Source organism: Notolepis coatsorum, assembly GCF_963971535.1.
Source record: "Notolepis coatsorum genome assembly, chromosome: 11".
NCBI lineage: Eukaryota > Metazoa > Chordata > Actinopteri > Aulopiformes > Paralepididae > Notolepis > Notolepis coatsorum.
In genome coordinates, this window is record NC_140175.1 from 80,158,635 (window position 1) to 80,175,093 (window position 16,459).

At 48.8% G+C, this 16,459-nt stretch overlaps 1 protein-coding gene across 1 annotated transcript in view; it reads right to left on the bottom strand.

Annotated features, from left to right (window-relative positions):
• Nucleotides 1-657: 657 nt before the first annotated feature.
• Nucleotides 658-16,459, bottom strand: part of LOC311237165 (uncharacterized protein) — a gene marked incomplete at its 3' end in the record, with an annotated part of 44,508 nt that continues 28,706 nt past the window's right edge. The window contains exon 4 of the mRNA XM_084324974.1: nucleotides 658-669. Within this exon, the coding sequence (XP_084181100.1) occupies nucleotides 658-669 (12 nt within the window). The remainder of the gene's footprint in view (nucleotides 670-16,459) is intronic.

Sequence of the window (16,459 nt, forward strand, 5' to 3'; positions counted from 1 at the left end):
TCTCAGTCCCAGCCATCCGGCCAGAGTGGATTTCACGGGACCGCTGTAACAACGCCGCCCTCCTCAGTCTCTTTTTCTGTACCTTGGTTAAACTGCAGTCGCCTGTAATGGACACTCCAGCTTGAATTGGTTCTGGTTGGAGTAACACCGTTGTCACTGGTTCACTCCCCTGTATTGGAACCAAAGTCAACATTTCAAGTCCTTTTGTCGTACTGGTCACATGAGAGAAGTCCATATTCCAATTCCAATCAATCAGATCATCACTGGTAAAGTCTATCTGGGAAATGTCTGCAGAGGCTCTCGGCCTTCTCCCCCCAATGACCCGACTACTAAGGCCCTTTTCCATATTGTTGTTGTTGTTATTCTATTGTTAATAATATTGCATTTACCGCTCCAGTTGTTCCTATCAATGTTCCACTAAGGTGAACTTCCTATGTTACTGTCATTCATTCCACTTCAAACACTCCTGCAATTACCGTTTGAAAAAACAAGTTGCTCTGTCTTTCACTATTTCCACTTACTTGAGTTAAAACACTCACACTGTCAAATTTCTACTGTGCAGACAAGGATTGATAACTGGCTTATCATTCATACTTATACCAAGGCTCATTACAGCCGTTCCCCTAGATGGTTATGGAAATCGTCCAGAGCTCCTGTTCAGCCGAGCACCTGTACAGAAAGAAAGCAAAAACATCCAGACTTAATACAGTGGCACTTCCCTGTTATTTCCACTATTCGTTATGCATTGGAAATGTCGGGCAACACTATACTAAAATATTTAGAGAGACACAGTGTGATCTGTTTGAAAATAACGATATAACGATACAGCTTATCTCGTTCGATCTCTGTCAACACACTGGGTTCCTATTTTTTGTTGAATCTCCGCTCTCCTTTACTTCCGCTTGATCCTGCTCCAATTCTGATACTCCTCGGAAAACCAAAACATCTTGATTAATATAGTTACATTCATTTTTCACATTCTTTTCCATTATTTAGTACCACACCCCCCAGGGGACACCTGTCACCCAGACACGTGTCCCCCAGAGGTAATCTAAAGAATGCCACAGACGCCGCGCCACGCACGCCGTGAGGTGTCGACCCTGTTTACTGAAGAGACCTTGACAGCCCCTCCACAGTGGCCTAAACCCACCTCACCACAGGTACACAGCAGACAGCATCCCGGCAACCTCTCCCGTCCTTCAGGCCAGTATCCCCAGAGTCCAGTGCCCTGCCGGACGGCCATGCATAGCCGACCAGACCCAACACCGAACCCCGGGTACACCGCCCCACATCATACAGCCACTCCAAACGTACCTACTATGGGAAAAAAAAAACACAAATGTACACACAACCCTATCCCGTCAACTGCAACGCACGGTCGTCCAGGAACGTCCCCCGCCTCACACCCACACGCACGCCCCGGCCCTCCCACTCCCCAACCCTGAATGTCCACCACCCAGATCAGAGAATAGTCGCCAGCGCGGACGCCGGGCACCACGGCTTTATCGGAACGCCCACACCTACCCTGCCACCCTCCGCGCCATCCTTTATCACCATCATCGCATACGCAGGTGCAACCGAGCGGTGTGGGTCCCCAGACGCAGAACCAGCCGCGCCGAGAGTCTTGAACACGTACGTCACACACACCCTGATAACATTCACACAAACTACTATAACCGCAAACATCACCACAGCACACAGCAAATACTTAGCAATTGTCCATCCTATATATCCCATCAAACCTTGACCCCAGCCCTCCCACGAGTCCTCCCGCGTGGGCTGCATCTCCCTAGTAATATTCTTCAAATGCTCTATAACCTCCTGTATGCCCATGTCATTTTCTGGGACAAATGTGCAGCATTCCTGACCAATCAATGCACACGTGCCACCCGAACTCGCCAACAGGAAGTCTAAACCCGTCCTTGACTGCAGCTCCATCAGTCTTAAGGACCGTAACTCTTGATTCTCCAGGGCCATACCTCTCGCGGTCGTAGCCGTCATATCCTCAAACACGCGAGCTAGATGGTCCAGTTCACCCATGTTTGCATACGTCCCCCACCAGGGAAACGCCACCCTGAAAAAGTGGTCCGCATCCATCATCCTCCTCCTCCTTGACTTGGGAATCGTCGGCAAAACATCTGACACCCTCATAGCTGGCACCAAATACCCCAACGCACACCTACCCCTCCACTTAATAGGCAACGCCGCGTACGCATACTCACCACAAATCCAAAACGCCCCCCTAGGGGCCGGCGCCTCCGAATTCTTACCCCATACTCCACTCTCACCCTTGCAGCCGTCCAAATATCCCACGTCCTTACCACCTGACTTCCCCTCTACGCACATCTCAAACCCAGCCGCCCTAAACGCCACTGGAATGGGGCTAGTGTCCTTAAGACCCCCATAACCCACTGCCTTATTCGACCCCTGTTCCCGGCCCAAATACCTCAACATCCTATCATGACCCACCCCGTCGCATAGGCCGAGCAGAGGCTCGTCCCTCAACACATTGGCATGACACTTCGTTAAGGGGTGTGCAATCAAGGGAAGACCTGCGTCGCCTGCTAGCGGGGCCAAGCCACACACGTAACAATCCGACCTATTGGCTGCCTTAGCCACAGTCCTCGCCATCCCCAAAAACAGATTACCGTGATGGTCTGGCTGCGACCTCCTACCCACTATCACCACCTCTGGCTGTTCAGGTCGCAGATATGGATCATACATTATAGTACCGATCAACACACACAACCAAATCATTGCCACGGCACACCCCCGAAGCACCCGCCTACTACTGTCACTCAAACCAGGAACCATGTTTGTCTGTTCCGTCCTCCTCTTCCTCCCTCCGTCACCGGCGCGTATCCTAATATGTCCTGCAATCCCCACAAACAACAACACAACTTTATAACCGAACATACCCTCAGTCTACTGATATGAAGACCCCAACCTAAACACAACACCAGGACATGTAAAAAAGGCCGCAACGTAACCGCCAACCGGCCAAGAGAGAACCAGGCCAGAGGGAAAACATGTAACCCCATGTCGGTCTTCAGAAGGAAGAGGGGGGAGGGTGGAGAGAGGCACAGCAAGTGGGGCAAAGGGTGGAGTGGGGGGGGGGGGGGGGGGAACGGGAGAGAGGAGGGAGAAAGAGAAAAGGAGGGGGGGGGTTTTGAAGGAACATCAGGGAAGTGGGGGGGGGGGGTTTGAAGGAACATCAGGGAAGTGGGGGGGGGGGGGGGGTTGAAGGAACATCAGGGAAGTGGGGGGGGGGGGGGGGTTCAAAGGAAAATCAAGAGAGGGGGGGGGGGTCATCAAGAGAGGGGGGGGGGGGGTGGGGGGGCACGCAGTCCCGAACAGACCTGTCCCAAACCATAAAACACATTACACAATATGCCATACTCTGCACTGCCCAAACGTCTCCTATGGAGAAGGAGGGAGAGAGAGAGAACAGCAAGAAAGCTAGAAAAAGAGAAAAGGGGGAGAGAGAGAGGAAGACGAGGAGAGAGGAGAGAGGAAGGGGAGGAGAGAGGAGAGAGGAAGGGGAGGAAAGAGGAGAGAGGAAGGGGAGGAAAGAGGAGAGAGGAAGAGGAGGAGAGAGGAAGGGGAGGAGAGAGGAGAGAGGAAGGGGAGGAGAGAGGAGAGGAAGGAGAGGAGAGAGGAGAGAGGAGGAGAGGAAGGAGAGGAGAGAGGAGAGAGGAGGAGAGGAAGGGGAGGAGAGAGGAGAGAGGAGGAGAGGAAGGGGAGGAGAGAGGAGAGAGGAGGAGAGGAAGGGGAGGAGAGAGGAGAGAGGAGGAGAGGAAGGGGAGGAGAGGAAGGGAAGGAGAGAGGAGAGAGGAGGAGAGGAAGGGGAGGAGAGAGGAGGAGAGGAAGGGGAGGAGAGAGGAGAGAGGAGGAGAGGAAGGGGAGGAGAGAGGAGAGAGGAGAGGAAGGGGAGGAGAGAGGAGAGAGGAGGAGAGGAGGAGAGGAAGGGGAGGAGAGAGGAGAGAGGAGGAGAGGAAGGGGAGGAGAGAGGAGAGAGGAGGAAGGGGAGGAGGAGGAAGGGGAGGGGGGTAGAGAGAGGAGGAAGGGGAGGGGCTAGAGAGAGGAGGAAGGGGAGGAGGAGGAAGGGGAGAGGAGGAGAGGAAGGGGAGGAGAGAGGAGAGAGGAGGAGAGGAAGGGGAGGAGAGAGGAGGAGAGGAAGGGGAGGAGAGAGGAGAGAGGAGGAGAGGAAGGGGAGGAGAGAGGAGAGAGGAGGAGAGGAAGGGGAGGAGAGAGGAGAGAGGAGGAAGGGGAGGAGGAGGAAGGGGAGGGGGGTAGAGAGAGGAGGAAGGGGAGGGGCTAGAGAGAGGAGGAAGGGGAGGAGGAGGAAGGGGAGGGGGGTAGAGAGAGGAGGAAAGGGAGGGGCTAGAGAGAGGAGGAAGGGGAGGGGGGTAGAGAGAGAGAGAGAGAATGGTGCGTGTGGGAGAAAGAGAGAAAGAGAGAGAGAGAGAGAAAGAGAGAGAGAGAATGGTGCGCGTGGGAGAAAGAGAGAAAGAGAGAGAGAGAGAGAAAGAGAGAGAGAGGAAGAGGGAGAGAGGGGCATTACACACATCCAACCACACTACAGCCACACATGACACGCTGCTCAGGACGGGAGTCCAATGCCTCTACCGCCACCCAGTGCAGCACACTACAGCCACACCGTACACTCCACTTTAAAACGGCCGCGTCTCCCAGGTTGACTCTGACGCCACCTAGTGCACTCTTAACCACATCATAATTAATTTCAGTCTCACACGCCTCACACACAATGTTCTTTCTCACAAGTGCGCATGCGCGCCCTCTCATACGGCCTACTCACTCATCACTCATCCTGCATCCGTTCAAGCTTTCAGCCAATACCATTGTAAACATTAGCCCACACCGCAACTCACACAGCTCATTCACCACAAACGACCATTCAGTTACACTGCAACATCGCCCCATTCACAACATACAGTATTAAACCCCCCAAGCGAGCCACGACGAGCTATCGTTTGTAGCATGTAGCTAAGCGAGCCACGACGAGCTATTGTTTGTAGCCTAGCCGCGCGCTACGATACGCACGAGTTCTGACGAGAACGCGCTCTGTCCAGCACGAGCATGCACGCGCCCCTCCCTTTTACTAGCAGTTGAGTGACTCAATGGACGAGGCGCTCGCCTCCACGTACCATATCTAATATTAAAAAACCGTCCTCAGTCATATTTTAAGTGCCAATTTACAGATCTAATCCATATATATCACACAACGTTCAATCATAACCATAAGTCCTTTCACTCATACTCAAACATCATACACCAACAAATGTTTAACCATAGCTTGCAACATTCGACTCCCCATTAAGTACTATCTTATGTTACAGCCTATCGCCGTCTAAATTTAACACGCCCGCCGTGCCCAAGGTTAAACTAGACCTATTTGTGCTCAATCTCTACTTTAGAAAATACGACGCACGGTGTGCTTAAGCCCTTACTCTAAGGCATACGACGCACACTTGTTTACCTTGGTTTTTACCTTGAGCACAAATCTAGACATGTTTCCTAGTTACTCCCTTACCTTCTTGAATGTTCCGACTGCCAGCGGCGTCCCGTTTATTGTGCTAAAATTTTACTTTAAAATGTACCACGCACGGTGTGCTTAAGCCCTTACTTTAAGGCATACGACGCACGGTGTGCTTAAAATCCTGCTTTCAGGACATACAACGCACACTGAACCTAGAGCCGCCATCCTTTAGTCAGAACATTCAATTCAATATCTCTTTACAGTCATATCTTTAGCAACCCCCTCGTTGGTTCGAATAGAGCCCCCAAATATATCATCACACTCACCTCTTAGCAACTTCCTAGTCACTTGAAGACGATCGATCGATCAGTTGTTTCCCCCGTTGACCGTCGTGAAGAAAGCGAAGAGAGAAAAAAAAATTACTTTTCTTTGTTGTGATGACAAAACGAGCGCGCTGATTCTTGGCTACGGCACCACAATGAAGTGGATTCCCAGCTTAAATTACTACTACTTCTGCGTTGTGATTTAAACCTTTTTACAAGCTCTTGGAATCCACTCTTGTCAAATGCAGATAACCACTGTTTTTAACCTGGTTACTGCTTACCCAGAGAGAAAATACGGCGCTGCCGTTTGAAATGAAGCGAGATCTGAGCAGTTTGAAAAGAACCAGTTTTTAATGAAAATGGATTTCAATCAGATGTTACAAAAGAAATATGTGCAATGAATCTACGAGAAGCATCCAATATGCCGGAGGATCGTAGAAATTCAGACTAAATTCTCAATAAAAAAGCTTGTCTATAAACATTCTCGCGTCTCGGCTTCGATCTCGATCTCCTGCGTCGATCTCTTCTCCTCGCTGGGTTCTAGTGGAGAAAAAGGGTGTGTTTGTTGCTTCCTGGGTCTCTGGGTTGGTTGTGTGTCTCTCCTGGCGAGGAGTTTTGGTTATATCCAATTTAGGCTCCGCCTCTAATTTTACGGCAAGCGGGCGTTTCCAAAACTCGCCTCGAGCGTTCCTATTGGAGAACACTTATTCTCAGCTCTCATTGGCTAACTCCCTACCGTGACGTTTTGCACTGATTTAGGTCACGATGTGGATTCAACTGGTCTGTCCTTTGATCAACTGATCCTTTGTTTCAGAAGAGACTGTCTGGCGTCTCTCAAGGCAGTTTCTTTGTATTCAATTTGGTTGGACCATTTGCCTAGAGCCCTGGGTTGTAAAATCACCCATGTTTATTAACTTTCCCAGGAAGTTCAAACGAGACACTATCTCTCACTCAATCAGCAGCTGCCTGCTTCAACACCCTTTTTAGGAGTCTTGAGCCACGCAGCTGCGTTTTCAAATCAGCGATGCGTCTCGTTTCTTTTGTTCATAGAGGCAGAGGAGCCAGGAAGAATAGTGAATGCATTTTACCTGTCGGTGTTTTTGCCATTCTGAGATCCAAGGTGTACAGTACAATAAATACAGTTTGAATGGAAATCTACCACACACACTAATAAGCATTGGAGGCTTTTAACCAGGGCCGGACTGGGGAAATCATTCAGGCCAGGAAATATAGTGCGTCTCAATGCTTTATATTAATTTCCTATGGGAAGTAGGAGGGGTTGCAATGCAGGGGTGACAGGGTTGCAATGCATTGTGGTAGCATTGTGACAGGGTTGCAATGCATTGTGGTAGCATTGTAACAGGGTTGAGGTGCATTCGACGGACCTCACTTGCATACGATTCACTTTTTTTTCAACTGCATGCAAATTAGGTCAGTCTAGCGCGGCACCCTTATAGTTCACGATACTGGGACCAAACTGTCCAACTAGTGTAAAATTAAACAAGAATCAGCAGTGGCATCGCAAACTTCCCACTTAGAATTTTCAATAAATCAAATTTGATTGATTGAAACTTTTATTAACAGATTGTAGAATGGGTAGAATACAGTAAGGCTCAATACACACAATTGTTAAGGGGATGCAGACCAGAGAAAGACTTTCGTCTTGTTTACACCAGGGTCCCCCATTTTCAATTTAAAATGAATTGTAAGTAGGGTGCAACTAGCACCGTGCAATCCATTCTTTGTGGATCTAGCCCACAGTGCTCAGGATTCTGACTGCGTTAGAAAATCTGTATGGAAAAACTTCAGCTACTGCACGATGCAGGGCCAATTTTTTTCAAAGCAGAACCGGAGGCTGGAGAGAGTGTAGGGGCTTTCAGTCTCCGCCTCCGAGAGCTACATGCTGAATGGCAGACGACAGCGGGAAGTGAAATGCGGCATGCCAGACTACAGCGGGAAGTGAAATGCAGCATGCCAGACTACAGAGGGAAGTGAAATGCGGCATGCCAGACTACAGCGGGAAGTGAAATGCAGCATGCCAGACTACAGAGGGAAGTGAAAGAACAAAGAGCCGAGCTAGGCAAAACCCTAGCCACTGAAAGAAAAGCTATCCCCTGCATTGAGATGCATCCAGCTGCAGAACCATACTGGGCTCCTCCCACTGCCACACTGTCAGACCCCACACTGTCAGACCCCACGCTTTCCGGCCCCTCTCTCCCAATGGCTGATTTGGGTCACGAGACCGTCACGAGACCTCCGCCATCTTAGCGCCACCGACCCAATGGCTGAATTTGGTCACGAGACCTCCGCCATCTTAGCGCCACCGACCCAATGGCTGAATTTGGTCACGAGACCGCCGCCATCTTAGCGCTACCCACCCAATGGCTGAATTTGGTCACGAGACCGCCGCCATCTTGGGGAAACGGATGAGATAAAACTGGGAACGAGATAATAATAATAAACAAATAAACCTGTTCCGTCCTCTGAGCTTTTAAAATTGACAAACTGGTTTAGGCAACTTAGATTACAAGTCAGTTTTGGGAAAGTTATGTGAACACAGAGGGGCAGAGCTCGAGTTTTATATTAAGATATTATGTGAGCAAAAAAGAAAAGAGAAATCTATAAAGTATATATTTTACTCATACAGTATGTACATCCTCTGGCCTGTTTGTAGAACTTCCCTGTGTTGACAAAGCTAAACCCTATTGATATGAAGTCTAAATAACATGAGAGGATGCCATCATTATTGCACTACTGAGTTATTTTGCTATGTTTCAATATTATAAGAAGAATTATAATAATACTTTTGAGTTTTATATTGTTTAAAACTTCAACAGCAGAAGCTTATATGCTAACCATCAAAACATTAAAGAATATTTGGAGCAATTCCATAAACCAATATCATAGCAATATCCGAAACTTGGTTTAGCTCTGAGAAAATAGTTGACATTGAGTTGAATGGATATGAACTCAATTATATTAACAGGATCGGGAAAAGAGGTGGGGGTGTAGCCCTATAAAATAGCCTCAAATATAAGGTTGTAGAATGGAATTATTATTATTATACATGACTATTATATGCAAGTAGGCTATGTCTAAGCTATTTTACAATATTATACATGAACTGCTTGTTTTTTTTTATCTGTTATTATTATTTATTTTCAATTTATGTTCAAAATAAATAAACTCATTCATTCAAGATATTGTGTGAGCAAAAGTATAGTTATGGCTGTACAATACTGCTGTAGGCCTATAATACTTATGTAAATAAGTAAGGCAATTGAAATATATCTGCAGTACAGCTCAATACACACAATTGTTAAGGGGATGCAGACAAGAGAAAGACTTCCGTCTTGTTTACATCAGGGACCCCCATTTTCAATTAATCATAAATGTACAGTTCCCTCCCCCTTGTATATATTTACTGTATGTCACAAATGTAACAGTACTGCATTGAGGTCTTTCTCTGGTCTGCATCCCCTTAACAATTGTGTGTATTGAGCTGTACTGTACTGTACCCATTCTGCAATCTGTTAATAAAGTTTTCAATCAATCAATCAATCAATCCCGCACAGTGCAATACTCCAATTCAGCCATTGGGTGGGTGGCGCTGCTGAGCGGGCCCGTGACGGTCACGTGACCCAAATCAGCCATTGGGAGAGAGGGGCCGGAAAGCGTGGGGTCTGAGATAAAGTTTTCAATCAATCAATCAATCAATCAATCCCGCACAGTGCAATACTCCAATTCAGCCATTGGGTGGGTGGCGCTGCTGAGCGGGCCTGTGACGGTCACGTGACCCAAATCAGCCATTGGGAGAGAGGGGCCGGCAAGCGTGGGGTCTGACATTGTGGGGTCTGACAGTGTGGCAGTGGGAGGCATAGATATATATAGAACACTAGATAGCTTAAGGAGGAGTCACCTGCGTCACTGAACCGCCGCCATCTTGCCAGGGGCAGCCTTGAGTGAGAGTGAGTGAGCTGCACAGACAAAAATACTCATAACTCGCTGAAATATTGACGGATTTACAAACGGGTTGGTTTGCTATAAACATCAAAGATGTAGTTATGATACTGCATACTTATAAAAAAAAATGTTAAAGATGTTTTTTTTACAAACCGCTTGAATCATAGCCACGTTAATAATGCTTGTAATAAACCAAACCGTTTGTAAATCCGTCAATATTTCAGCGAGTTATGAGTATTTTTGTCTGTGCAGCTCACTCACTCTCACTCAAGGCTGCCCCTGGCAAGATGGCGGCGGTTCAGTGACGTCGCTCTCCATTGGCCGGCAGCGCGGGCAAGCTATCTAGTGTTCTATATATATCTATGGTGGGAGGAGCCCAGTATGGTTCTGCTGGGCTGCGTGTAGCTTATTCCCAGCGGAAGAGTGCGTTGCGTGCTTCCGCGTTTTCTCTGATTGGCCATGTGACCACGGCAGCGCAAGAGAGCTGCAGCGCGGAAATAGGCTGTCTATTGCCTCGCGCTGCAGCGCGGAAATAGGCTGTCTATTGCCATTCTCTAAGACAAACTCTAACCTTAACCAGCTCCTTAACAGCGCCTAAACTTAACCCTTCTAACCTTAACCAACTCCGAAACAATGCCTAACCTTAACCTTAACCATGCCTAACCTTAACCTTAACCATAACCAACTCCGAAAGAATATTGCCATTCTCTAAGACAAACTCTAACCTTAACCAGCTCCTTAACAGCGCCTAAACTTAACCCTTCTAACCTTAACCAACTCCGAAACAATGCCTAACCTTAACCTTAACATGCCTAAACTTAACCGGCGAAAGAATGCACGTTAAAAAAAAAAAAGAAAAAAAACGGACCGCAGGACCGCAGCGCTGCCAGTTGAGCTAAGCGTAGAATGAAAATCATTGGGGATTACGGCTACATAATGCTGCAAGCTCTGCCGCAAGCTCTGCCGCTCCGCTCTGCGGCTGCCGCGCTGCCGCGGGGCGTGTCGCAGCCAATCAGGGAAAACGCGGAAGCACTCGGCAGCACTCTTCCTCTGGGAATAAGCAATAAGCTGCCGGGCTGCAGCTGGATACTATTGCCTGCATTGGGAGTGACAGTGCTCCCTGCCGTGTTGTGGGAGGTCCATGTCCGGCTGCTCCTGCACAAAGGGTGGCGGTGCCCCCTGCTGGCCAATGGAAGTCCAGAGACCCCGGTGGCCATCGGGATTGCACCCTAATTGAGTCATTATGCCAATTCCCCTTGGTTGTTGCGCTGCCCTACTGTGCATACCCTATTGTCAGTCTGGGCAGGATGTAGACTACTCTACTGTCAGTCTGGGGAGGGTGTAGACTACCCTACTGTCAGTCTGGGAAGGGTGTTGACTACCCTATTGTCAGTTTGGGGAGGGTGTATAGTATACTACTCTACTGTCAGTCTGGGGAGGGTGTAGACTACCCTACCCTATCATTTTTAAATCATAGTCGTTAAAAAATGTGGGTCGCGACTTAATGACTAAGGAAAATGGGTCCCGAGGCTAGACCAGTTGAGAACCACTGGTGTAGACTACCCTACTGTCAGTCTGGGGAGGGTGTAGACTACCCTACTGTCAGTCTGGGGAGGGTGTAGACTACCCTACTGTCAGTCTGGAGAGAGTGTAGACTACCCTATTGTCAGTCTGGGCAGGATGTAGACTACCCTACTGTCAGTCTGGGGAGGGTGTAGACTACCCTACTGTCAGTCTGGGGAGGGTGTAGACTACCCTACTGTCAGTCTGGGGAGGGTGTATAGTATACTACCCTACTGTCAGTCTGGGGAGGGTATAGACTACCCTACTGTCAGTCTGGGAGGGTGTATAGTATACTACCCTACTGTCAGTCTGGGGAGGGTATAGACTACCCTACTGTCAGTCTGGGAGGGTGTAGACTACCCTACTGTCAGTCTGGGGAGGGTGTAGACTACCCTACTGTCAGTCTGGGGAGGGGTGTAGACTACCCTACTGTCAGTCTGGGAGGGTATAGACTACCCTACTGTCAGTCTGGGGAGGGTGTATAGTATACTACCCTACTGTCAGTCTGGGGAGGGTATAGACTACCCTACTGTCAGTCTGGGAGGGTATAGACTACCCTACTGTCAGTCTGGGGAGGGTGTATAGTATACTACCCTACTGTCAGTCTGGGGAGGGTATAGACTACCCTACTGTCAGTCTGGGAGGGTGTAGACTACCCTACTGTCAATCTGGGGAGGGTGTAGACTACCCTACTGTCAGTCTGGGGAGGGTGTAGACTACCCTACTGTCAGTCTGGGGAGGGGTGTAGACTACCCTACTGTCAGTCTGGGGAGGGTGTAGACTACCCTACTGTCAGTCTGGGGAGGGTGTAGACTACCCTACTGTCAGTCTGGGGAGGGGTGTAAACTACCCTACTGTCAGTCTGGGGAGGCGTGTAGACTATCCTACTGTGGGTCTGGGCAGAATGTAGACTACCCTATTATCAGTCTGGGCAGGATGTAGACTACCCTACTGTCAGTCTGGGGAGGGTATAGACTACCCTACTGTCAGTCTGGGCAGGATGTAGACTACCCTACTGTCAGTCTGGGGAGGGTGTAGACTACCCTACTGTCAGTCTGGGCAGGATGTAGACTACCCTACTGTCAGTCTGGGGAGGGTGTAGACTACCCTACTGTCAGTCTGGGGAGGCGTGTAGACTACCCTACTGTCAGTCTGGGGAGGGGTGTAGACTACCCTACTGTCAGTCTGGGAGGGTGTAGACTACCCTACTGTCAGTCTGGGGAGGGTGTAGACTACCCTACTGTCAGTCTGGGGAGGGTGTAGACTACTGTACCTCATGGTTCTTCTGATACATGTGGAGTCACCAGCTGGGAGAGGTCCACGCTATCTCCCCCCGACCGACCAGTAGGAGTCGCAATTGCAACAACCAGGAACCCACCAGCTTCTCACCTGTGAACACTGTCAATTGTCTTCGTAGGGATTTGAACCCTGGGTCTCTGCAGTGGTAGGCGAGTGCTTAGACCTCTACACTACCCAGCCACTCCTAGCGTTTAGATCTCTACACTACCCAGCTGCTCCTAGTGCTTAGACGTCTACACTACCCAACCGCACCCAGTGCTTAGACGTCTACACTACCCAACCCCACCCAGTGCTTAGACGTCTACACTACCCAACCGCACCCAGTGCTTAGACGTCTACACTACCCAACCGCACCCAGTGCTTAGACCTCTACACTACCCAGCCACTCCTAGTGTTTAGACCTCTACACTACCCAGCCACTACACTACCCAGCCACTCCTAGTGTTTAGACCTCTACACCACCCAGCCACTCCTAGTGTTTAGACCTCTAAACTACCCAACCTGGAGTCCGCTCATTTTAATCCCCCATCCCCCATTTCCCCAATTTGCAGTGTATTGTCATGTAAATATATTTGTGTTCTTCTTTTTCTATCTGCTGTGGCTGTGCCCCAGGGGCGTAACTTGCGGGGGGGTCCCCGGAAAATGTCCCCTGCATGATTTCAGAATGCAGTATTTGTCCCCCCCATGTTTTCCAAACCGCTGCAACTGCGCAGCCTGGCGGCCAGCACTGTGACTCGCTACTACACAGTGCCGGCACTGCAGATTTACCCTACTCTTGGAATTCATTGCCAGTTCCTCAAAGTCATACATAGGGGCGCTGTCTCGATAATGCAGTGTTATTAAAGCAGCGTGTAGCCGAGGCATGAACCAGTTGGAACTGGAAATCCGTTGGTAAAGAAATAGCGGCCTGGAATCATTTTTGGGACGCTCTCGTCTCAATTCGCAGTAAAGGAATATATATCTGCGGTTTCCCTGGCGGATGGCGAAAAAAGCCAGCCGATTCTACTATGAGTCATGACATTTGACATAGTCTATGACATCATACTTAACTTAAACTTGAACACGGAGGCAGTTACAAGAACTATCATAATCCGAGCCCCGGGAGGGTGGTCGAAATCGAATACCTTTTGCGATGTATGCAGGGAACGAATTGAGCTGCCTGTCGCCCATTCTAACGCAGGAGTCCTGGACCCCCGACAGGTAAGGTAAGCGATTTTAGATGTATCACTTTAAGTGTGCGGCTGTTGTCCGAATACTAGTGAATATTGAAAAATAAAGGCATGACATTTAGAGACGTCCCCGTCGTAGCGTTCTGGTGCGGGGATATGGGTCTCTGTGCGGGGGCGCAACAGCAACAGGTGGGGTAGGCTGGGCAGAGATGTATGCATCAAAACGATTACATTGTTTGTCTCGCATACATTCGATTTATAATGCGAGCACCTGCATTACAATCAAATGACTGATCTGTTATGTGTTATGGACCAGAGTCTCGAGAGGCACTTTATAATAGAAAAAAGACAGTGCAAACATGTATATGTCGCTTACAGTTTATTATGCCTATGCAGCTCGTTTATTTTGACAGAGTTAAAAAAAATTCACTAGTATCATTATATTAAATTAGCGGACGTGCAGCTGGACAAGCCCTGGCTCCACGATGACCACTTCTTACAAGAGGCGCCACCGCCTGGGAAAATGCGTATTGCACACCTGGTATTAGAAAAAAAAAATTGGAAAGGGGGGGCGCCCCCCCCCCCCCCCCCCCCTGCGACGTCACTGACCACGCCCCCTAATATGTCCCCCCCACCGCTGGGACCAAAGTTCCGCCACTGCTGTGCCCTCTGCTGTGAACATACTACTACTAATATTTCCTCAACCTGTGACACTAACTTCAAGATGGAAAACAAGTCAATGCAACAGCCATGACCATCATCATCAGCTGCGGTTTTAAAAAACTGATGCATTTCAAATTAGAACAATTTCCAGAATGTACTGAAAGCATGTTGGAATGAAAGCCTTGCATATCATATGGATGTCAGGTGCATTGAACCTGAACCCCTGCTTCACACAACACTTCATAGTCAACTGAGCACCAGCTGACAGAATCATTCTTCCATCCTCTCATGGAAGACTGTATAATGTAACGGGTCAGACCACAGGTTGAAGGTTATTGCCTGTTAATCAAATACCATCTGGACATAGAGCTGTATTATGGGCTTTTACATACATCCCATAAATCCACAGAGGTGAGGGACACCATCACCTCCGTATATGTATCTGTGTGTGTGTGTGTGTGTGTGTGTGTGTGTGTGTGTGTGTGTGTGTGTGTGTGTGTGTGTGTGTGTGTGTGTGTGTGTGTGTGTGTGTGTATGTGCGCACGTGCATGGTTGTGTGACGCAGTGTATGTGTGTGTGTGTGTATATGTGTGTGTCAGGGGTGTGTGTTTATGTGAAAAATTAGGACACACTTTAAAAATACACACTCAAAATCAGGACATGTTTGACGTCCTGATTTGTCAACTCGTAGGTGCTATTTTAGTGTCAGGGGTCAAGGTTAAGGTTAGGGTTAGTTATAAGACTAATATAGTCTATGGAATATTCTCACATTTAACAGAAACAATGTATATATGTGTGTGTGTGTGTGTGTGTTTGTGTGTGTGTTGGGGGTTGTGATGTGATTAAGATGATGAGAGTTGCCCTATGACCTCCACCCCCAATGACCCCAAGAACACACACAATGTATCACACCCCCCAACCTCACCTCACCCCTGAGGCTCTCACACTCACTCTCACACACACACACACACACACACACACACACACACACACACACACACACACACACACACACACACGCTTATGGACAATTTGAGAGGGGAACAATAGGCAGTAATTTGGACAAAATTGGAGAGTCCTGCTCTAAGTTAGACTGACAACACATGAAATAGACTAAACCAGCCGAAGCTGAAAGAAAGATATGCAGAGAAACTCACTGACTGAATAAGTCCTACAATTCAATGGGTAGAGCAAGGCACTAACACCACCAGGGTTAGGGGTTCCATTCCATGTGTAGCTCAATGGGTAGAGCAAGGCACTGACACTGCCGGGGTTAGGGGTTGCATTCCCTGTAGCTTAATGGATAGAGCAAGGCACTAACACCCCCAGGGTTAGGGGTTCCATTCCATGTGTAGCTCAATGGGTAGAGCAAGGCACTAACACTGCCAGGGTTAGGGGTTAGTGTAAGATGATAGGCAAGGATGGGAGGACAGAGGGGGGGGGGCAGAGAGAGAGAGAGAGAGAGAGAGAGAGAGAGAGAGAGAGAGAGAGAGAGAGAGAGAGAGAGAGAGAGAGAGAGAGAGAGAGAGAGAGAGAGAGAGAGAGAGAGAGAGAGAGAGAGAGAGAGAGAGAGAGAGAGAGAGAGAGAGAGAGAGAGAGAGAGAGAGAGAGAGAGAGAGAGAGAGAGAGAGGCTGTCTGACACTGCTGACTCAGCTGAGCTAGAGGGGGGTGCTTTCTTCTCCATTTCTCCAGCTGTTTTGTAATTCTAATGAGAGAAAGTCAGGGAGCCAGAGGATGAGGGGAGGTGTGGAGAGAGAGAGAGAGAGAGAGAGAGAGAGAGAGAGAGAGAGAGAGAGAGAGAGAGAGAGAGAGAGAGAGAGAGAGAGAGAGAGAGAGAGAGATTAGATATTGACTGGTTCTAGGCTGTCCAGCCCTCTGACAACTAAGCTGCACTGTGCAAGCTGCCAGTTCTGCATAAAGCTAGCAAAGAGAGACAGTGTGTGTGTGTGTGTGTGTGTGTGTGTGTGTGTGTGTGTGT